We start from the raw sequence: 22679 nt of genomic DNA on the forward strand, positions 1-22679 counted from the left end.
CACGCCACGTGGTCTTTATGGATTTGTCAGCTAGCTTCGCATCTCACCGTCCGATCGGTACTTTATTACCGTTAAGATCACCAAACAACCCGATATAAAATTTCGCTCTCCCATTTGTTGTTTCTTTTCGAGGAGTTCCGATATTTATTGGGCTGTTAAACTGTTTTGACCCTTTCATACTATATAGTATATGTTCATCCTATTAAATCTATTCAATTATAAAATTAAATCCTAAAAATATTTAAATATTTGGCATTTATGAGTGGGGAACTGAGATCTTGTAGTGGCAAATTATGAAACCCAAAAAAGTAGTAGGGTTCCAGCTGACTATGTTTGATAAAGTAATTGCAAAAGAAAACGAGGAATTCCTAGAGCTAGGCTTGCCATTTTAATTATAAGGACAATAGTAACCTTGGTAGCAAATGAGAAATCATAGAATTTGACCCTCAGCCATAATATGATAATTAAAAAGGATAATTTGGTTTAGGTTGAAAGAAAAAACCTTGTTGAGTGGTTTCTTAACTTCCAAAAATTTGTTTAAGGAGTGGGTGGGAAGTACGTTAGGTCTCTAATCGCAACTAACAAATAAAAGATTAGTACCTAGATGACATTCTTTCAACGTGCAACCAAATTTGGCCGCTTCCCCTATAGATTTGATTTCCTAAGGATTGAAGAGTCCCAGCTTCGCATGTTGACCTCAATGAGGATTACTAATACAAGTTTACTTTTTTTATTTTTTTAATTAAATTTTATTAATTAAAACATCACTTGTCAAAAAAAGGTTTTTTTTTCATTTATTTATATGACTTTTACTTTCTTAAACTGAACAGAAAAATCATGTTTGGCATGATAAAAAATTTATTAATGAATGATAAATTAATCATTATCAAATAATGGAAAAATGATAAATTTATCATTTTGATTGACAACTTAGTGACTTTTACTTGTATCTTCTCAATTTAAACGTTTTTATAGTAAAAATATTTTTAATAAACGAAAATTTTATTTAAGCAATGAGGAAATAGACATCCACAATAATAATTTAAAAAAATTGTCAATAAATCCAAATATTGCAACAACCATTTCTGTGAAAGTTACAAGGAGAAGAATTGACTAGAAACAATTGAAAAACAAAACGCGATGTAAAATCAAATCTAAATGACAAAAATGCCCCGATTCTCAATGGCGTAGATCACGGATCATCAGTTCATGACCTTTTTTGGCTGTGGATAGAAGAAAGTGTGGATCATAGCCAAGCAATTATGAAAGATAAAGGCATAACGGTGAAAGGAGTCCTGCGCCGGTTTGTCGGTTAGATTAACTGCCAACTATAATGAGGTGATGTACTAAATGCCAGATTTCAAGATTATACAGGAATTTAATAATTTATATTTAATATATTATTAGTGTATAAAAAATATATAATTGTTTTTTATAAATATATATAGTGTATGAAATTTATATATGGACATATCATTAAATATAAACTTTGAATAATTTAAATATAACACTTTATTTTCGTGGGAAAAAGTCAAGCCTTACGACTCCATTTGTTCTTAATTTTCACCTTTTCTTGAATTGGGTCGAATTTTGAGCCGAAGACCAATTCCTTGAGAGGAAAATGTTAATAGATTGTCAGAGTTAGAGCAACCCCACTATGTAGCACGATGTTGGGCATGGTGAATGCTATAAAAGGAAGAAATTAAATAAGCAAATCTTTAAAAAACCCAAAAAAAAAAAACAAGAGGCAAAAATGCAGTCAAAGAGAATACTTTTGGATGTGATATAATTATAAGGTTGCACGCGTTACAAATTATTTGATGGGTCCGCCATGTTGGAGGAAGTAAGTCAAGTGCTTATAGTCTTAGAAACATACATGTGTTTTTTTTTTTTTTGCCTATAGAAGAAAATTTTATTAGAAATAAATGAGGGTTTTTTTTTTTCAGTTTAGTACCACAATTGATTGTAAGAAATTGAATATGTTTCCACTTTTTTATGATGGGTTCATTGCCAACAAAGTTTTGGACTTTTAGTTAAGGCTGCCTATGTAGGGCAAAATGCAAAAGTGAAAGAGGATAAGACCCATGAAGCTAAAGTAATGAAACAGCCAGACCTGCAAAAGAGAGAACAGAGACCCTAACAAAGGGCTTCCAAACCTAATAAAGGTGGCCATTGTTTTGCAAGCTACACGAGAAGGATTAAGTTAATGTTAGTACGCAAAAACCTTACTCGTCTGCTTCTTCATTACAATCATTGATTGATCATAGGAGATGGTCTCAAAGATCCCATTTTGAATGTTACTGACACAAGAAGCCATAGAATCCAAGTTGGTGAAAAGTAAATTGAACTCTAAATATGTGAATATGACTTCATTAATGTGATTATTATGAGTTTCTGAAATATTAAAGAGTGCATTAAAAACCAGATAAGATTATGAATACGACAAGTCATTAGAGAAGCCTTTTCATGTGTTTATTGAGCATTCAACATTATTGCTTGAATTCCAAGGCAGAGCTCGAAAAAGGTTGCTGCCGAAACCAGCAGCTTGCTGACAACAGAACTCAAAACCTGTGATGTTCAAGTTAACTGAGCCTTTTGCCTGTGTCTCATCACCCATCACCAAGAATTTCATTTCTTTTTCTTTAATAAATTCTACCTACATTTTCGAAATTTTAATTTTTTTCACATGATATTTTATAATTTTTTTAAATTAATATTATATAAATATTAATTTTTCAATTAACACTTTATGAATAATATTTTCATGTATAAATTAAAATCATTTAATTTTACCTAATAAATTTAATAAAATAATCTCAATTTATAATTAATTAATTTATTCATATTTAAAGATAATTTTGCAATTTTTATAAAAAAAATTAACAACTTAATTCTTTATAAGAATATAAATCGTCCATCGAATATTAATCGAGAGAAAAGATATTTACATGGTGTTAATTGAAAGGAGAAACATAATATTTTATGTAAAAAAATTGAATTCGCAAAATGTACAAGTAGAATTTATCCTGATAAGAGCAACAAGAACAGATTTTACCTCTCCCAACAAAAGAGATTATAATTTCATATCATAACATTAATAATACAAATAATCCATGGAAATTCCTTAGATCATCATCTAAAGCATAATTAAAACTCCATTGAAAAAAGGTGGTAGTAGTTGGATATTCTTTTCAAAAGGTAATATCATAATCATTAACAACCATACTCATGAGCATTCCCCCCCCCTAAGGTCATGCCACGAATGTAGGATCTTAAACCAAGGTCTTAAATCATCCACTGATCAAACGGTGGAATAAAAGGTGGCGGTGCTGCTGCTCGAGCTTGACCACAAATTTTGGGTAAGATGTTCAATTCAAGGAGGTTTATTCTTTATTCTTTGGTGAGGCAGTCGGCCATTTCTCTTTGCACACAAAAAATATTAATCTTATCATCCTGTACTTATGAAACAAGATTTAATTAAGCATATAGTATTATAATTATTTTGTACTTTCAATTCACCATGATGGCTTTCACTCTTGTGGGGTTTTGTTTAGAGTAGTAAGGATTTCACAATTCAGTTATGTCACTCTCTTATTAGCATGCCACCCACCATGATAGTTGAATATAATATTTAATTATGTTTAAATGAAAAAATTGACCATTTGAATTATTTAGGATTATTATGGTGAAAATGCCCCATCTATGATCTATAGCTTGAGCTTGTTGTTGTTGAAGCAGAGCTTGGCAAAAAATGATGAGGTGATCCACAAAAAGTGAGAGCCTGAAGTGAAAATTGAAGGCATGCAGCCCAATGTTTTGTTTTGTGGAGTTCTAATAGAAAGCCCAGCAGCTTGGCTGACCTAAATTGCATGAAAAATTAGTGGGCGGTTTAACACATGGACGGATCAGTCCTTGAGAAAAAGAACCCGTTCTAGTGCAGCCAACACTGCTACTGACCCGCATTGGAAGAAAAATTAGTGACTGCTTTTACCTTTGCTTTTATGTTATTGGTTTATATTTTTAATTTAAAAATATACATAATAATCAGAGAAAAGTTTTTATTAATAAAATCAAATTTGCTTCATATCTTCTTAAAAAGAGATTAGTGACATTTTAATCCATCAAATTATGTAACGTTTTGTAACACAGAATCTTTCACTTATAGAAAAAATAAATCGAATTTGATTCAATTTTATCTTGATTTTGATATATTTTATAAAATTCTCATATTTAATAAAAATATATATTTATTCTGATATTATTTATCATCAATAGATGAAGAAAAACTCTTATTATATTCATGACGGTTAGACTTTTTTTTTCATTATAATTAAGCATAGCACGTTCCTTCTCAGGCGTAGATCCATAGAGTTTATGCTCATTTGAAAGTTGTATCCGAAAACAAGTTTCTGAGGCTGTTCAGTTGTGCCAAAAAAAAGCAACGTGACCAGGGAAAGTAATGGCCTTAAAATGTGTGAGGGTGGGTCAATGCTGGATATGAAATTGGTGGACGAAAATTGATTGAGGGGAGCTTTCTTTGTTCCTTTCTTCCCAACCTTTCAAAGCTAGTGGCCACACGTAAGTGGCTGCACCACAATCCATGTTTTTAACCTAATTTTTTTTCTTTTTTTGGACTTTTTGGTTCTTTCGTTTCATCACACACCCACTTTTTTTTTCTATCTAAGCTTTTTTATTTGTTATTTTTGGTCCTTGTAGTCCCCTTGTCCTATTCCCCAAGTGCCAGCACACCTTCTCGAATCCTTATGAAGCCTATGTTTTTTGATTCTTTTTCTTGAATCTTTTTAATTATTTTCTTATTTAACCTATTGTTTCGATTTGTATCTAAAATAATAGTAGTAGATACCGAAAATAGACCCACGCGTCATGTTGTATCTTAATATTTAATTCAATAATAATTATATATCAGATTTTAATTATTTAATGTTGAAAAGAAAATGATTTTTTTTGTCAACAAGACAAACCAAATTCTTGCAAAAAATAAAAAAAAAGAAAGACAATCCAACAAGAGTAAAGGAAAAAGGGTTGGATCCATAAGATAAATGGTAATCTTATGGCTTCCCACCAAACCTTACAGCATAGAATAACGCTAAATTCTTAGAAAAGGCTGACTGCCAAGTCAGGCGAGTGGAACCCACCTACCAGGAGTTCCTGGGGGCCATGCTTTCAAGCGATCTTCGTGTCCTCACATCCTGAAGAAGCGCGTCGAAAATTCTTAATTCTTTAAGGTCACCAGCTGAAAAAATGGAATAGATCATGGAGTCGACAGCTCAGCACTCGCAGATCTACTTTCCGCCATTATTAAACCAAACCATACTCGCCTTCCTCTGCTGACACGTTTCCACTCTACATAAAAGGATTATTTAAATATTTATCTATATAAAATAAAGTAATAAACGAAAAAATTAACGAGTAATCCTTCATTTTATGAGTTTAAAAAATGAAAAAGGAAGAAAAAGAAGTAGAAGACAAGTGGCGAGTACGGGATTTACATACTGCAGCGAGTGAGCGTTGTTTTTTTTTTAATGTTTCTTGCCAAATTCTTTCTCGCAGTTTCTCAGAGACCTTGAAACAAAGAGTCTTTGCTTCTCTGTTTCCCCAGCTTCTCTCTTTTACCAAAATCCTTTTCCTTTCAATTTGATCCTTTCTTGTTTCAATCTCATCGTCGTTCTCTCTCTCTCTCTCTCTCTCTCTGCTTGGATTTTAATGAATAATCATTTGCTGAATCGTTGAATTCCTGCTTGGAAAAATTTTGATCAGTTTTTCGCTCTGTGGAAGAATGCCTTCGAAGCGAAGAAAGGAGAAGTAAACGGGAAGCAAACAGAAAAAAAAAAAATAGAATGCGAACGCTTTGTGACGTCTGCGAGAGCGCCGCCGCTATCCTTTTCTGCGCCGCCGACGAGGCCGCTCTTTGCCGTTCCTGCGACGAAAAGGTCTCTTCATTTTCATTACTATTAGTATTATTAATCAATCTCTGCGTATTTATACACGCCTACTAACGCGTGTAGCCGTATAAGTATACTTGATGTACGTATAGTTTTGATTTAACTCGAACTTGACTTGAAACTCTGTATATTCCATAAAAATATATTCTTTAAATGTGCTCTCTTGAGTCAAAGTTGAGTTTTGGAATTGAAATCAATGAAGTCGTCTCTAGAATTAGATTATGTTTCAATTTTGGTAGTAATTCAATTAGAAGGCGTTAAAAAAGGGCGAAATCTGAACAGTAAATTACATTTCAATGTATATAGGAAGTTTTTTTTTTTTTTTCTGTGCTTGCTTGATGAAGTATGATTGGCGTGGTTGCATTGCATTCTCTTTCGCAAATTTTCAGCTCTAGTATTTAATATATTGTGTGTTTTTATTTTACTTCTTTTTTTTTTTTTTTGTTAAATCAATAAGGAAACTTTTCTGGGAGCTTTCAGGTTCACATGTGTAACAAGCTTGCAAGTAGACATGTGAGAGTTGGGTTAGCAGACCCCAGCGATGTCCCACGCTGTGATATATGTGAAAATGCTCCTGGTATGAAACGTTAAAAAAAAAAAAAAATGGAAGAAAAACTTTTTTAATAATGTAAATTATTGTGAAAACTTTTTTTTTTTCTTTTTGGAATTTTGTTGATTATTTTTTGTATGTAGCGTTCTTTTATTGTGAAGTGGATGGTAGTTCCCTTTGCCTGCAATGTGATATGATTGTACATGTTGGAGGTAAACGGACCCATGGGAGATATCTCTTGTTGAGGCAGAGAGTTGAGGTTTGTTACTCTATACAAGACCGGTTTTAATCTTTTTGGTTTTTAAATTTAGAAAGTCTGCTAAAATTTATTTTCTTTGTTTGGTGCCTTTTGTTGTAGTTTCCAGGGGATAAGCCTGGTCGTTTGGACGAACTGGGGTTGCAAACGCTTGATCCAAACGAAGTAAGGAAGGATAAGAATCAGCAGCAACCTAAGCTTGCAGCAAGAGAGAACCAGCAAAATCATAGAGTCTCTCCTGTTCCAGTGCTTGATGGTAATTCTGATGGGGATGGAAAGGTGGGTAATAAATTGATTGATCTAAATGCCAAGCCCCAACGAGTGCATGGTCAAGCTTCAACCAATCAGGTACTGATTTTCCCAATTTTCTGTCCTTTTCTTTTACTAGCATTTTTGTTCTTAACCTTGCGTGTTAAGCAGTGTAGTTAGATTTTTTTCAAACCTAATTAATGTAGTGACTGCTTCATGTTTAAGGAGCAAGGCATGGATATTTCGAGTGGCAATAATCATGACTCTTCAAGTGTGGTCCCTGTTGGATCCTTCAAAAGAGAGCCTGATAAGTGAGCTAGGTATGACTATTATCCCTAGCTTGAACTGATTACTTGTTTAAGAGCATTGCTAAAGTTTGGTAATGATATTTTGCAGTTTTTTGTGCAAATCTCAGTACTTTATTTATAAATGCTTGTTATGTATTAGAATGCATGACCTAATATAAATAAAGTGGGCGCAAATTATTGCCCAAGCAGGTAGGCTTCCTCTCACATGACATTGCTTATTATTGCCAGGTAGCTCTTTCTGTGCTTTTGATGAACTGTGACTATAAGAAAGCAAAAGAATGTATCTCTAAAGCTAGACATTGCTTGAGAAATATTTCTTGTCATATTAGGTGGATTATGTGGTTTGTCCTCTTGGAGATCTGATTTTCTGAATGAACTTAGGAATTGTCAACTACGTGTGAACTGTGAACAGAGAAAAGAATATTCCTCCAATTGGTGTCTGTTTCTATATATGAAACATGTTCGTCATTGCTTGTATCTTGAGTCTGCAGAGAAGTAAACGTAACTTGACATTCCCTGTAAGCAACTGAAACAAGAAATTTTTTCCTTCTGGTGATAGAGTTGACATTTGGTGTTCAGGTGGCGTTTGAAATACTTGGAAGGTTTTTCTGAGTAGAGCTTGACCTGTTGAGCAGTTCCTTCCTATTGAAACACATGAGAAACAGAAAGATTGACAATTAGCTGTTTATGAGTTTTTAACCTATTGAGTAAGAATGAGCTTCTGTCTTGGGGGCAAGTTGTGCTAATATCTTCCAAGAAAAATTCTGTCAAATGCAAGTAAACTTCATGCAGGGTAAAAATAACTTTTGAAGCCAAATGATGGTAACATCTTGTCTTCTGATTGCCTAAATTTATGCTGCTATTATTTGTCAGTAGCAAGGACAATAGTTTGCCAGAAAAAAAAAATAATGTTTTGTAGCTAGAACTTTCCATGCTACAGAGCTTCTGTGGTACCTCTCAACCACTAACTTCCATCCATTGATACAGCTTCACATCCCAAGTTTTGTTGCTATCATGTCCGAGATTTTCTTAGTAAATTACATGGCCACCACATTTACTAGCTCATTTTCTTAGTAAATTATAGTTGTTTAACCAAGTATTTGTTTTTTAATACATTTCCCTCCAAATGCACACACATGCAAAACCCTTGTTTTCCACTCCATGGATGATTGTTTTTCTTGTCTAATAAATGTGGTCCATCACTTTTTGGGTGCAGATGTTGCTGGATGATCTCTCACATCTGTGTATTTCTTGAGGGCTTGCGGTCCTTGTCAGATATATCTTCCTTCCCCATGGGTTAGGCTTCTGTCTGTTCCATTCCTTGCACAAAAATGAAAACTGTTGAAGATAATTTTTACCCATGTACCTAAATCAAATATTCTTGCCTAACCGAGTAGTGAAGTTGTGACGTTTTTATTTGTGCCAATGGAAGTATACACCCTCGTTAATGTCCTTTTCAATTAAAAATTTCCATCAAAATTGTTGCTGGTGATCAGAAAGACAAGCCCGCATCAGCATGTTAAGTGAAAAAAAATTCACGAAGAACTAAGGTGAAACTTTTGCTTCACTTGCTTCTTGTGAATTTCTTTGCATTTGTGATGAAATGCGGAACAAAAGAACGGTGGCACGTGGTCATACTAAGGAATTTACCTTTGGTTCAGTTCCATTGTCAAGCAGTTCTGTTTTGCCTCAGAAAACACCAGCTGAAAATGGTGATATTATTAGTTTTGCTTACCGATATAGGTTAAGACTGGCAGATAAAACTTACTACTAGTATTTAGACATGACAATTAAATGCAATCAGAGTATGGATTGAAATCCTATGACCCACTTCTTTCCTCCTCATCTCCTAAAATTTCTGATGTGTTGGAATCCAAAAAGGTGTTCGCGATATTGTGAGAAGCAAAGCGTAAGATCAACATCTTCTATCGAATTCATTAAACATTCTAACTTTTTGATTTTTCTTTTTGATGGAATGAAGAGAAAGGCAATTATTCTTCATTTTCTGTTTGCTTGGACCCAGTACTAATCTTTAAGAGAAACCAAAAAGTGGGCAGTTCGAACAATTCCGATCCATGGCATGATTTGTTACCAGAAGAGCAGGGCTGCATCTGCCGAGCATGTTTACTGAGGTGGATTGCGGTATAGCTGTAGCAAACAGCATCATGCAGGCTGAGAAATCGATAATGCAGGAATCAGAGTAGACCCAAATACTGGAGCTCAAAATGCACATTCTAGCATTTTAGTATGTGATGATGCATACATAATAGTCTCCAAGAAGTTTATTAAGTGGCTAAAAGTACATGTAATCAAGAACAAAAATAGTCTCCAGGGCTATAAAACCATTAACACATGTGAGAGAAACTAGCTAGATCCCGGTTATCTCCTTCATCTTCAAGCGTTTATTATCTCTTCTGCAGCTTAGTAGACGTAGCCCTTGACAAACATTCCTTTCTTGGCCTCCTCTGATTCTCCCTCACCGGTGTATTTGCCAAGCTGAGCAAGTGAGTTGGCCTTGGCACGGACAAGAAGTACCTCCTGAGCGGCCTTAACATTCTCGGGTCTGCCTCCCCATGTCTTCAAGCAAGTGTTCTGGAGAGCTCTGGCATAAGAGAATGAGACGTGCCACGGGTTGGGAGACTGGTTCATTGCGTTCAAGTTGAGGGTGGCTTCAACCTCAGATTGCCCACCAGACAAGAACTGCACAGCAGAAAAACAGAAATGGTTTGTAAACCATTAGTACTGGATTTACTAATTTACACCAAGCAAATTCTTGATTAGATCATAATGGTTGTAAAGAAATGTACCATGATTCCGGGGACAGCTGGGGGGATTCTCCTGTGGAGGAGCTTGAGGGTGTAGTCAGCAACTTGCTGAGGGGTGGCCTTGTCCTTGCATTCTGCTCCAGGAGTGACCATGCTGGGCTTGAGGAGGATACCCTCAAACATGACATTGTTCTCGGCAAGGTAGAAGAAAACCTCAGCCCAAACCTTCTTGGCTACTTCGAAAGTCCTGTCGATTCCATGCTCACCATCAAGCAAGATTTCTGGCTCCACAATTGGGACCAATCCGCTGTCCTGCAAACAAAAAGCAGCAAAAATTTCTGAGTAACAATTCACAAGCACACTGTTATATAGAAAAATTCTCACCATAATTCTCATCTCTCGACTTACTTGAGAAATGGCGGCATAGCGGGCAAGACCCCAAGCTGCTTCTTTAACTGCCAAGGCAGATGGGCCGTTGGGAATGCTCACAACCGTACGCCTGGCCAATCAAAAAAGGCTAGTGTTATACAAGATTGCTTTTTTTTTTTTCCCTCTTTTTAACACTATCTAAATATGAGTGAGAATTTATCAAAAAACTGGGAGTACCATTTGGCGAAACGAGCACCCTGCTGGTAGTAGGCAGCTGTGCGGGAGGAAAGACCGTCAAGGCCCTGGCACCAGGACTCGTTGTTGGAACCAGGGAGGGGTACCAAACCCTGCATTTATCATCATCGATTAACAAGTGTTGGTGAAATTCTGATCAAACAAAATTCCATTGCCTCCTTAAACATCATATGTATGCGTAACTTGCTATGAGGTTATTGGCTTTGGCTTTACCTTGTCAACTTTGATACCAGGGACAATGTTTTGCTCAACAAGAACATCAACCATCTTTTTTCCATCGGTGGTAGATTGGTAGAGAGTCTCCTCGAAAAGGATAGCTCCAGAGATGTACTCGCCGAGGCCAGGGGCTGACACCAGAAGGGTACGGTATGCTTGGCGGTTAGCCTCAGTGTTCTCTAGACCGATTGAGGCAAGTCTCTTCCCACATGTAGCATTTGATTCGTCCATGGCCAAAATACCACGGCCTGGGGATGCAATGGTTTTCTACATCCAGAGGAAAGAAAGGAAAACGCACGTCAAATGGTGTGTCCTACATAGTTCAGAAACTCATTCACAAAAGTAGCAATATAATCTAATCAATAAAATTAAACCACCCAGAAACTACATAGATTAATTTATTTTACTTGCAATCTCTTTAACAGGATTGGTGACTTATTTTCCTTTTACACTTCTTTGAATTAATTTTTTTTTAAGTTCTTTGAATCACATACAATCTGAATTATCTAACTAGATAGAGTGAGCAGTTGCACTTATAAACTATTCTAACATGAATTCAAGATAATGTGTCGGACACAGAAACGTGTCTCACGTGAGTATCTTGTCTTTTTAATAACTTATCGTATTCATATATAAGAATATCATAGGAATACGTTAAAGTGACGCAAATTAGGAATTTAGTGTAGCATAGCTTAACTAAGCTAAGCTAATATATAAAAAGATGGTTCAGGAGATTAAATCTATATCGAACTCGAAGACTTAAATATTTTATATATCGTATAAGAAGAGTCGAGTAGCATTGAGTACACATACCGCGGTCTTAATAAGCTCATCAGCGTAGGAACTGGCACGGACGGTGAGGGCTGATGGGGCGGTGGGGTGGCATCTGACAACAGAAACTGCAGGCTGGCGGAGGTTTTGGCCCTTAACCCACTCAGACTTGTCCAGGATAGGAGAAGACTTGAGGAGAGTTGCGGAAGCTGATGCCATTTCTTTCTCTCTTTTTCGTTTGCTTTGATGGAGGCTAACCGCTTGAGCCTATAACGGGCTTCACTCTAACCTTATCTCCTCTCAACTTGGGGCTTCTTAACCACACATGCAAGTCTCACTCACTGTATTTATAGTTGTGCAGTCTATTGTCATGGGAATGGGATGTCACATTTGAGGCTGTCATGCGTCGGCGAATCTCGTGCCGCCATGTGTCTGATAATCTTGCACATTTGGCAGGCTGCATGCCTGGCTGATATGGACGGTGTTATACCCGCCTCGTAAAAGAATATGTTTAGAAATTAAAAGGGCTTGAAATGCCCCAGATTTTTCCTCTTCTAATGTCATTAGGGTATAGACAAATGCATCACATTCACTATGTAGTACGTCCAAATTAGACTTTGTTTGAGAGAATCCTCCGGGAAGTGAACATGAGGTTCTAATTTTGTTCAGATTAATGGCCATGGTTTTAAGTTTTTAGGGGTTTGATGAAATCGTGAACCCCATGTCGGACGGTTGACAGAATGCCAAGTCATCTTGTCCATTGAGATTTTTCAATGCCATGTAGACCACGGAGAATCCGTATCATCAGGTGGGCCATTGATCTTGTTGACCCCATTATTTGGCGTACATGTGGCTGATGGAAAAAGGATATGATCTGCGGTTAAGATTCACCAAAATGATAGTTTTGCTTTAGCGTACTGAGAAGCTAGAACCATTTTGTTTAACAATGTCTCCTAGTGGTTGGAATACCGAGCAGCATTTGTGCAGACCTAATCAATACCCCACATCGTGGCCTGAGCTCGAGCTTGTTAAAGAAAACTGGGTTTTATTCTACGAAAACTGGGAAATGCTACTGCTTTGAGAAGTCTAACAAATTCTAAGTTAATGCTCTGCCTGTCGATTCTTGATGCAGACGGTGGCCTTGAAATGTGGCGATGCCAGGCTAAAATAAAATCAACAAAGCTGTCTTGGTGTCTAACTGTCTAAGGCATGTTGGGGCTTAAGCCGAAGTCGGGGTTCAAATTACTTGCAATTCTACTTGAATTGTCTCTTTCAAATCCTATGCAAAACGAAAAGACCATCTTAAGCCGATGAAACAACCAAACGCCTATTATCTCATTGTTGATGTCATGAGATCACAGCAGCATAAATCTTGGCAATATAACAAGCCTACATATGTACATGACTAGTATCTAATATGGACAGATAACTTAACTAGAACTTTTATTTAGAGACAGATCTGCAATGCTAGCAATCAAATTATCTAGTGGCTCATCTTTCAAGTCTTTCCATGCCATTGAATCTTCAAAAGTTGATGGCATTGATTGAAAGGAAGTCTCAGCAATAGCCTTGTTCAACTGTTTAATAAGACCATCTTCCTCGGCTGGAATGTCCAAATCCCAGACCCTGAAGATATCCACCATTGATGAATTCGTCTCATCTGCAGATAAACTCAATTCAAGTCCTAAATCAATAGCTTCACCCCTTCTCTCATCTTCATTGTAGGTAGGCAGGAAAGGATCTCCCCGAAACGTTTCAGTGGAGTCTTCCTGAAGAACTCGGGACCGAAAAGCAGTCCTTTTGATTGGATCACCATCAGTGTTTGTTTCACTGTCTCCATTAATTGGAATGACAACAAGATCATCATCAGTTCTTCTTGAGTATTTGGCAGTCTCTGCCTCCTCAGTGGAAGGAACTATCTTGATTTCAGTTCCTCCAGCAAAACCATCACTTCCAGTTGCAGAAGAGTCGAGTGACTCAGGTTGGTCACCAATGATCTCCAGCAAAACATCTTTGAAAGAGGTCCAGTTTCTTTCCAAAATTTCAGTATCTGAAATCAGACAAGAATCAACCCAAGCCAAATCCTCAGCAGAAAGCTTATCTCCCTTCTGGGTAGATTCCAAAGACTCAAGAATAACAGAGGAAACAGAGCCTTCTCTTGTATCATCTTCTACATCCATTGCTACAAAACTTACAGCAAACAATGTCAATAACAGGCAAACAAAGACAAGGCTACACATCATAAAACTTCATCGAACAAAATATACTTGCTTCAGGTGCATAACATAGAACAACTATGATGCTTTCACTCAGCTAACATTGAATTTTACACATCAGACAACCGTATAAGCTAACCAGGTTTTATGGTTAGGTATACAACCAGAAAATATACTTGCTTCAGGTGCATAACATAGAACAACTATGATGCTTTCACTCAACAAACAATGAATTTTACACATCAGACAACCGTATAAGCTATCCAGGTTTTATGGTTAGGTATACTACCAGAAAAAAAAAAATTGGCATCAGATAGACATGTACTCATCCTGTAGTGTACATATAACTATAAATAGCTGAAAACCACAAAACCGACTCCCCTCTTTAAATTTTCATCTAAAGCATTCTCCAGATAAACAATTTAAAAAAAAAAAACAATCCAGTTCAACTAAGGAAGGCAGCACACACACTTATTGAATATCGCAATCTGACGTTTAAGTTTGATTTCAACTAATCAAAGTAGCAGATCATAGAACATTGCAGCAATCTTCTCTAAACAAATCCTAGCCAAATAGTAACCAAGCAAATTCATAATAATAATGGCCTCATCAGAACAACACAAGTTCCACCAAAAAGCTTTTATTCTATTTCATTTTTTGGGCCAAGAACAAAAAGCATAATTCAAATAACAATATTTAAGAGCAGAAAATTATATTAATCAAGCAACTTTTCACATCAGCCACTACACCTTAACTTGAATTGATAAATAATGGAAATTAAAACAAAAAGGCCAAAACTGATGTCTGAATTAGCAATCAAATAAGTTACACTAATAGCAACAACTTAAAATAATGCATAATTAAATTAACGATTTTTTCCATATAAATTGGCAATCTTTTTTGGTTTCTGAAAGTGGAGCATAAATCAAGGCCTCGTGGTAAAGGAGTAATTGATGGGGATGAAAGGCAAAAATTAATTAAAAAGTTTAAAGAGCCATTATAAACATAACCCCTAACGCAATACACGGAAACTCGAAGTTCAATACTTTGATAAAATGGGAAATATTGAAACTTTACAAGAGAAAAAGTTTTAAGGCGGAGAAATCTACATACCAAATTGAAATGATTTTAGCAAATTGAAAACCCTAATTTGCAGGATAGGAAAAGTGGGCCCCTTTTATTGAGGACTTGAGAAGAACGGAAGAAGACTTGAGTTTGAGGGAATGGTGTAAACGTGGCGTTTCAGCAAGGCAACGTGTAAAGAATAACCAGCTTTCAAGCCTTTAGGAAGGGTCGCGAAAACGACACTGTTTTGAGTCAAGTTGAATAAAAGGGATATTCTAGTGCCTGGAGAAAAAAGAAGTTCCGTTGCCGGGACTTGAACCCGGGTCTCTCGGGTGAGAGCCGAGTATCCTAACCAACTAGACTACAACGGATGATGTGGAGGATGCTGGTATAAGCATTAAAAGTTTCTATATTTATTAATTATATGCGTTTTTTAATCCCCTTCGAATAAACCCATTGTTACTATTTACTAATAACTAATAACAGGCCCTCTTAGCCTGGATGGCTATTATTGATAAGCTCCCTACTAAAGGAAAGATCAAAACTTGGTATTTGATTGATATTGTCCATATTATTGATAATGCTTGTGTGATGTTTTTAAGATGAATCACATGTGTCATGGTTGACTTCTAAGTTGAATTTTGAAAATGTGTTTGCATTAATGGGGTGGCATATTACGTGTAATTTTGCATACTTTTTAACTTTTCATAGTTAACACTTGTGCTGTTTATATGAACAAATGAAATTTATGTAATCTGATCTCCTATCAAGGTCTTTGTATATATCATGTTAATAAAAGAAGAATGATGACGAGAAAGTTTAGTTTGAAAAACCTATGTTTGTCTTTGTTTTCGGACCATTTAATAGAGGTTCTTTATAGAGATTTTGTTCTTATTTGTTGTACTTAACAGTCTATTTTCTATATAGTTGTGGAGAAAACAAATTTTACAGTAAATTTGAGATAATGTCATACAACTTGTAACATGACCATAGGTATTGGAGATTGGAATAATGAATTTGCATAAGCACAACACAAACTAAAGAGGAAGGCATTTATCTCGATCATCCTCATACTATCTTGGAGTGCTTACATCTATACAAATTGCAAGCAGAGGAATGGTAAGCTGCACAAGGGAAAGTACGCAGAGAACACCATATGAGCTCACTAACAGCATTAAAGAGGCTATTAGACTAAGGTTAGCTGGTACTACAAGAATTGTTGATGGAAGAGACTCCGCTCAACATGGGGACTAAGTGACAAAATTTTCACTATTTAATGGTGCTTTGATAACTTATAATGTTATACTCTTTTACGCTGCCAAGGCAAAAATTGAACTAATCCTACGTACCATAATTGCAAAGTCATATAAATGGAATATTCTTTCTTTTTCTTTTACTCATAGTGTACTTTGCATTCATTTTGCTCATTGGAAAATCTTAAGTAGTGCTTTTGGTTTGGCACCAAAAGGAAAAGAAAGGAGGGTTAGAGAGAGGGAGGGAAAAAGCCACAAGTTGTTCTTCTGCCATCTATGAACCACAAACCAGCTTGAGCCCTACCTAATCGAACCGGATATATCCACTGAAGCCCAGGGGCTAGAGTTTAGTAGGCTAGGCTTTCCCTGTAGATGCACATTCATGGACCCTGCTGTTGGGAATTTGTAAACATCATGAAGCCCATACACCAGGACCTGCCGTCCTTACTATTATCTTGTCACATCTTCATTACCATCCTTTCAATCTTTCCAGTCTCCTAAATTCTAGTGATATCAATCTGTTAAACAAGACATATATATTCTCAAATAAATACAGAATTTGATTCAATAATGAATATTTGTAAGCACTTCACGTGAGCAATATTTTATCAACAAAATAAAGAAGAAGATGTTATAATTAGTCTGAACAACGTGCGATCTAGCGACTGATCGGCGAGCAGTGTGTCCCTTGTGATTCTACAGGCATACATGCCATTAGTCATTAATGGCATGCGATTATCTATTGTATATAGCTCACATGTTTCTTGTTACTACTCATCATTTAACAGCTAATATTTTAGATGATGAATCGAACAGAGAATGCTAATCAACAGTTTTAAACTTAATCATGACAATAGATTCAGATAGCATGGCACCATTATTCGAACTTGTTCCCTAAGGCATATTCTTCGCTTGGAATATGCATACAAGACAATATGCATAACATAACAAGCAGGGGCATCCCAAGATTATGCCCTACCAACACATCACATTAATGGAAAATTTTCTTCCTACAATACATGACAAATATTAGGTTACACCGTCACAGGTACTTCGAAGCCACCATGTGTCATTTAACGACCGGTGATCGGCCCATAATTAGCCTAAGCCACCAATAAAAGTGAGATAATAATGAGGCAGGCAAGAATGCTGCTGTAGAGTACGGATCTATGCGGTGGGTTGCCGGCGAGGATCGATGACCGTGAGACCATTTACTATGGTAGGTGACTATAGAAAAACATGAATGGGGGGCCGGGTTAACTATCTATGATTGCACTTAAATTATGGTAGGTGACACATAAAATCAATGCCCCAATTGCTGTTGGATGGGGAAGAGTTGCTGGTTCATTGGAGTCCTCATGTAATGAGATAGTGTTAGTTCCATTGTTGTAGCTGTTTTTTTTTTCTTTTTCTTTTTGTAATTAATTTCTGACATAATTTATTATATCTTCAGAATTAATTAATTTTCAATTTATAAATTGCATTTCCTGTCACATTTAAGTGATAATGAATCAAAGAAAAAGAAAAAGGCAATAAAAGAGAGGCTGTAGGGTTGGCAATGGCATTTGTGCGGGAGCTGTACAATTATTGGTTTTTGAAATAGTTGGGGTCCCTAGTTCCTACTCATATAAAAAAGACAGAAGTTATAATGTTTTGGGTGGGTTTTTTTTTGAGTTGTTTTGCTTATTAATTGGTCAGAAAATTTAGCTGTCTTTAGACCCTTTTTATTTTATGTAGATTAAGTTGAAATTGGGATCTGGGTCATCCACTATATCCAACTTAATTAGCACTGTACAGTTTACAAGGCTTGCCTGCAGTCAAACTTGGTAGAATTGTATTTTTTTTATGAAGCATCAAATTTGGTGTAATCTCGTGATTATAAAAGAATCTTCAGAGCTTGGTCTTTTATTCGACAAGGAGAAAGAAAAGGAAAAAAAATAAATTAATTTCATTTATAAAGAAAAAGATAAATTATTCTTTTAATTGGTAAGCATCCCATTTCTAATTGCCTGTATGAAGCATACAATGCTAACATTAATGTAATGCTAATTTATGGAAAGAAATAGAGAATTGATCAAACTTTGAAGGCATATTAGGATTTGACACCTTTGAAAAAAGATCTTTAATTCCCTTTCTTTCTAAAAAGTCACAAGGAGGTCTTGTGATTCGATATTTAAAAAATTTCTTGAACTGACTGGCCTCTGCCCTCTTTTTGCTTCACTCAAGATGAGAGACACCTTTTCCTACCCAAAAAAAGGAAAAATCATTGACTATGTACAAAGCAAGTTGCTTTGGAGCTAGCTAGGATTGGGATTAGCTGCAAAATAGGCTAGTACACCAACAAATGGTGCATTAATGTAGGTAGTCGGCTCTGACTTCCTAAAATCAACTCTATCATCGCCATAAACGTCATCTTCTCCAGGCCCTCCCACTATAGCACCAACTAAGACGTTTGGGTTAGGATTCGTTGAATTAAAATAAATCGAACCCTCCTTGCAAGCGATGAATGCAGGATGATCCTTTACGGATGGTAACGAGGAGGCACGATGATGAATCCTTTGCGGGAAATAGTTGCTATAACCAACCATGTAAGACAATCCCATTGGATTATCACCTAGAATGTAATCGACTTGCTTCTTGGCCTGCATCCGAAGAGAACCCGGGCCAACCATCAGGTTCCCACAGTTGACTGTTTGTGAAGTGCGAGCGAGGTAATTAGCATAAACGAGGAGGAGGAATGAAATGGTTGTCGCATGTTGCAAGTTGCTGCCGCCAGGCTTGTAGATGAGGCCGCCAGGGGTGTACTCAATGTGGGATGATGATGAGTCGGGAATTAATGTGCACATGAAGCTATCAGCCGAGGCTTTGTATGATTGTAGAGAGTACATATTTCCTTCTAGCACTTCCTGAAAAGAACAGGACGACCAAAGTCAATATCACATAGTTTTTACCAATTAAATGCTTGGGAAGACAGGGTTGTATTCGGGAAATTAAACGAGCTAAGCCTTGACCTTGGAGACAAGAACATTTAGACCAGCGTGCTTGTTGTCCCACCCAAATTCATTAATATTGTCATCCGCACCAAGGGTTTTGCCATTGTTTTCTATGTAATTAAGGTAAGAGTCATCTTGAGACGCCCTCCTTAACCATGCTGCTCCCCAAAGCAATTCATCCTATCCACACACACACAGCCCAATCAAATTAAATGAAACCAAATGAGAACATTCTTAAGCTACTTTTATCTCAGTATTTTACTTACTTGATACCCGCTAAAGTCACAGTAAAAAGGGCACACCCCGTCTCTAATATTTGAGTTGTCACTATAAGCACCTCTAAAATTGTCAGCAAATTGGAAACTCTGAACAGCATTTCGTAACAACGTCTCGGCATATCCTGGGTCTACTGATCTGAAAGCCATGGACGAAGCTGCCAGAGCTGCTGCTGTCTCGGCGGCCACATCGGAAGCTGGATTCGGTGCATCCACGGCGTAAACGGTCCTGGCCGTGTCCATATCTTCTGGTCTCTCCCAACAGCTATGGTCTATATTTGGATCCCCAACCTAACCAACAGTAAGTAGCAGTAGGAAGATAATTAAACACCCAGACCATCGGAACTGTACATTGCTTGCAAGCTGGGCGCGTGGGGAGATCAAACGAGGAGTAGAGACATATCCTATCCATGTGGAACACAAAGGACGATAGGGACGGTAACTTGACCCATGCAATTCAACGACTTTAAGAAGAAAAAAATATGGTCCAGATTCCAGCTTTACATGAGTAGTTAGTGTACCAGAAGAGAAAATTGGTCTACCCCAGCATCAAATATTAACCAACAAGTTGAAATTTTTTTACTATTAAATAAGTTTCTTAAGCACAAGAACGCTTTGAGTTATAAACAAAACAGTCGCCCACGTGACCCCACCAACAAGCGTCAAACCTTAATTACACTCGTTTTAACACTATAAAATAAGCATTAGTTTTTCTATTAACAGTAAACAAACATGCCCTGTTACTTTCAGTCTTTGATTTAGGAACTGAAAGCTGACTTAAGACAGAAACAAACAAATTGGTTTGTTATTGGATTTGGATTAATGGATTGAATTAGATTACCATTCATTTACCGAACTTTACTCTGGTTTTTCTTTTATTTTACCAGCTCCCATTCCCACCTAAGATATCAAGAGCAGGTGGCACTGCTAAATGCGCATCCGAAGAAGCAAAAGTAAGATTTCCAGGGCAAAATTGGTTAGAAAACGACAACCATGGACTAGAGCCACCAGCCACGTTTTACCCAGTCACGGATTAGTTCAACTGAAAGCCATCAGCAATGAACCCGAGTTTCCAAATTGCCCCCATTCAATTCAGAAAATCACAAAAAAAAAAAAAAACCGAGTACCATTACTAAAGCTAACAATGGATTTTACCTGAACGAAAATCCGGTTAGGCTGAGAGACAGTTTTCAGCAAATAATCAGTGGCCCAACGGATCGCCACCAAAGCATTTCTCAGCTCATTCGGCGGCATTAAATCTCCGAACTCAATCACGCTCCAGGCCAACATTGTCGTCGTGAAAGCCATAGGGAACCCGAACTTAACATTGTCACCGGCGTCGTAGTATCCGCCGGTTAAGTCCGTGTTATACATCCAACCGTCGCTCAATCCTGAATTAGCCCTCCATCCCATACGTTGGTTTTGTGGCAAGAAACCCGAACGTTGCCCCTCAAAAAACAGAATTGATTTGGACAATGCGTCAGAGTAGTCATGGTAGCTGGAATGAACCAAAGGGAATCCCGGAAAAATAATAAGCGAAATGAAAAGAAAAGGTTGATGAAGCAGAGAAGAGAGTTTCATAGCTTCGAGTGGGGATACGGTTCTTTCCGTTGGGTTTCGTTTTTGTATCAGGAAATATGATCACTATTAGTAGGAAGTAGAGTTAGGGAGGGTCACGAGCGAGAGAGTGAGTGAGGGAAAGCGTAGAAGAGCCGACACTGATTTGGGTTGTGTCAGTGAACTTCACATGCATCACAAACGCGAGTGCACAATTTGCTTGCAAGCTAAAAAAGGCCAAAGCAAAGGGAGAGAGGAGACCAGGACGTAGGGTCGTTTTGACCTGGGGTCCCTTCGGTTTACAAAACACATAAAGAGTAAGAAGCCGAAACAGGGATTATTAACTTTTATACTCTCAGATTGAAGGCTGTTTGTAACGCTCGAACGCTTTACGGATCAGGAAGTGGAACAGTTTAAGGCCGAGTTTGGCGGCTCCGCCACGTTGCAGATTTCATCAACTTTAATTTATGGATTATAAGAAAAGGGCCAGCTTCCTTTCTTGAAGCGATCTTGTACAATTAATTTATAGATTTATATTTGATTATAATATCACTTTAAATATTATCATCTAATTAATAAATAAATTTAAAATTAGGAAATTAAAAAAATATATTTTTAATTTTAAAAATATTTATTTTGAGAGATTTTTGAATTTTTATATTTATACATTTATTGGATGATATTTTGCAGTTAAATGCTAGTATATAAATATTGTATCAAATACAAACCTTTAACTTCCTGTTGAAATTTTAATGATTTTATATTGAATAGAAAGATAAATACAAATTAATTAAAAAAGAAAAAAACTGAAAATGAAGGAAACAATTAACTTGAGATTGAAATTAACACTAATCACATCATGTAACGATGAGAAATTACTCAAACTAGGGCTGTTTGTTTAGCTAAACAAATGGACAACTTTAATATAAATTGGTTCATACTCAAAATTTAAGTGTTATATAGTATAATTGCTTTGATTTATCTAATAAATATGTTCCAATATAAGTAGCTAGCCCCTCAAAATCAATTTGTTTATGCTAATTAGCTAACATAAATTTCAATTGTTGGCCCTTTAGGTAGAAAGATGGATTAATATCTTAAAAAACTCTTGAACTATTTAAATAAAATTTTATTATTTTATTATATTCAATCAAGTTCATACACTTTTATTTTTAGTCAAATAAACTTTATAACTAATGATTGAATAATTATTATTAATCAAAATATCATTTGTTATTTTATAACATATTAATATATTATACTAACATGTTATAGTGGATAATAACGTGACATATTGATATAATATGATAATATAACCATATATAATTTTATTTTCAATGTTAACGTAAAGTGGATATAAAATGATAAAATATTTTTTAATTAATAATAATTAATCAATTATTAATAGAAGATAATGAATTTTTTAAAGTTTTTTTAAATTTTTTAAATAATTTAATGAATTATTTTTCATATATTATATCTAAAAAGAATAATTGTCCAAATCAAACCCATGTTTTAAAACTCTAAACTAAATTGCAATTAAAAACAACATTTGATTGCAGGCATTTTTATATTGCAATTGGAAATAAAAGCAAACAAACACAGCTTATGGGCTTTT

General features: G+C 36.1%; 4 protein-coding genes and 1 non-coding gene across 7 annotated transcripts; 1 reads left to right on the forward strand and 4 right to left on the reverse strand.

The window, feature by feature from the left end:
* Window positions 5547-8805, forward strand: LOC18607689 (B-box zinc finger protein 19). Of its 2 annotated transcripts, XR_001926661.1 has the most exons (7): window positions 5547-5951; window positions 6444-6540; window positions 6657-6772; window positions 6872-7117; window positions 7244-7338; window positions 7906-8148; window positions 8543-8805. XR_001926661.1 is itself a non-coding variant. In XM_018115410.1 (6 exons), the coding sequence occupies exons 1-5, from the start codon at window positions 5859-5861 to the stop codon at window positions 7331-7333; spliced, it is 642 nt and encodes a 213-aa protein (XP_017970899.1). In that variant the 5' UTR covers window positions 5548-5858; the 3' UTR covers window positions 7334-7338; window positions 8543-8793. The 2 variants fall into 2 exon arrangements, 1 of the variants encoding a protein (XP_017970899.1); XM_018115410.1 differs by lacking the exon at window positions 7906-8148 and having other exon boundaries at window positions 5548-5951; window positions 8543-8793.
* LOC18607690 (fructose-bisphosphate aldolase 1, chloroplastic) lies at window positions 9541-12042 on the reverse strand. The gene is made up of 6 exons (XM_007041966.2): window positions 11745-12042; window positions 10929-11198; window positions 10698-10807; window positions 10500-10590; window positions 10134-10403; window positions 9541-10026 (listed from the first exon to the last, which is right to left on the reverse strand). Exons 1-6 carry the CDS (start codon window positions 11919-11921, stop codon window positions 9748-9750), a joined length of 1197 nt encoding a protein of 398 aa, XP_007042028.2. The 5' UTR covers window positions 11922-12042; the 3' UTR covers window positions 9541-9747.
* Window positions 12890-15192, reverse strand: LOC18607691. 2 transcript variants are annotated; one of them, XM_007041967.2, is made up of 2 exons: window positions 15032-15192; window positions 12890-13884 (listed from the first exon to the last, which is right to left on the reverse strand). In XM_007041967.2, the coding sequence occupies exon 2, from the start codon at window positions 13880-13882 to the stop codon at window positions 13133-13135; it is 750 nt and encodes a 249-aa protein (XP_007042029.2). In that variant the 5' UTR covers window positions 13883-13884; window positions 15032-15192; the 3' UTR covers window positions 12890-13132. The 2 variants fall into 2 exon arrangements, with proteins under 2 accessions (XP_007042029.2, XP_007042030.2); XM_007041968.2 differs by having other exon boundaries at window positions 12890-13892; window positions 15032-15185.
* Window positions 15282-15354, reverse strand: TRNAE-CUC. The gene has a single exon. It is a non-coding gene; the product is annotated as a tRNA-Glu (tRNA).
* On the reverse strand, window positions 18327-21509 carry LOC18607692 (endoglucanase 24). The gene is made up of 4 exons (XM_007041969.2): window positions 20660-21509; window positions 19496-19795; window positions 19248-19409; window positions 18327-19142 (listed from the first exon to the last, which is right to left on the reverse strand). The coding sequence occupies exons 1-4, from the start codon at window positions 21083-21085 to the stop codon at window positions 18534-18536; spliced, it is 1497 nt and encodes a 498-aa protein (XP_007042031.2). The 5' UTR covers window positions 21086-21509; the 3' UTR covers window positions 18327-18533.

Source organism: Theobroma cacao, chromosome 2 (genome assembly GCF_000208745.1).
Source record: "Theobroma cacao cultivar B97-61/B2 chromosome 2, Criollo_cocoa_genome_V2, whole genome shotgun sequence".
Lineage (NCBI taxonomy): Eukaryota > Viridiplantae > Streptophyta > Magnoliopsida > Malvales > Malvaceae > Theobroma > Theobroma cacao.

Excerpts from the sequence above, each read along its gene's own strand:
- LOC18607689 (XM_018115410.1), top strand. The coding sequence starts at position 5,859 with ATGCGAACGCTTTGTGACGTCTGCGAGAGCGCCGCCGCTATCCTTTTC. Across the intron at positions 5,952-6,443 it reads GCCGTTCCTGCGACGAAAAG|GTTCACATGTGTAACAAGCT; the intron begins GTCTCTTCATTT and ends GGGAGCTTTCAG. Across the intron at positions 6,541-6,656 it reads TATATGTGAAAATGCTCCTG|CGTTCTTTTATTGTGAAGTG; the intron begins GTATGAAACGTT and ends TTTTGTATGTAG.
- LOC18607690 (XM_007041966.2), bottom strand. The coding sequence starts at position 11,921 with ATGGCATCAGCTTCCGCAACTCTCCTCAAGTCTTCTCCTATCCTGGAC. Across the intron at positions 11,199-11,744 it reads ATGAGCTTATTAAGACCGCG|AAAACCATTGCATCCCCAGG; the intron begins GTATGTGTACTC and ends CTCTGGATGTAG. Across the intron at positions 10,027-10,133 it reads CAGCTGTCCCCGGAATCATG|TTCTTGTCTGGTGGGCAATC; the intron begins GTACATTTCTTT and ends TCTGCTGTGCAG.
- LOC18607691 (XM_007041967.2), bottom strand. The coding sequence starts at position 13,882 with ATGGATGTAGAAGATGATACAAGAGAAGGCTCTGTTTCCTCTGTTATT.
- LOC18607692 (XM_007041969.2), bottom strand. The coding sequence starts at position 21,085 with ATGAAACTCTCTTCTCTGCTTCATCAACCTTTTCTTTTCATTTCGCTT. Across the intron at positions 19,410-19,495 it reads GTGACTTTAGCGGGTATCAA|GATGAATTGCTTTGGGGAGC; the intron begins GTAAGTAAAATA and ends GTGTGTGGATAG. Across the intron at positions 19,143-19,247 it reads TAAATGTTCTTGTCTCCAAG|GAAGTGCTAGAAGGAAATAT; the intron begins GTCAAGGCTTAG and ends TGTTCTTTTCAG.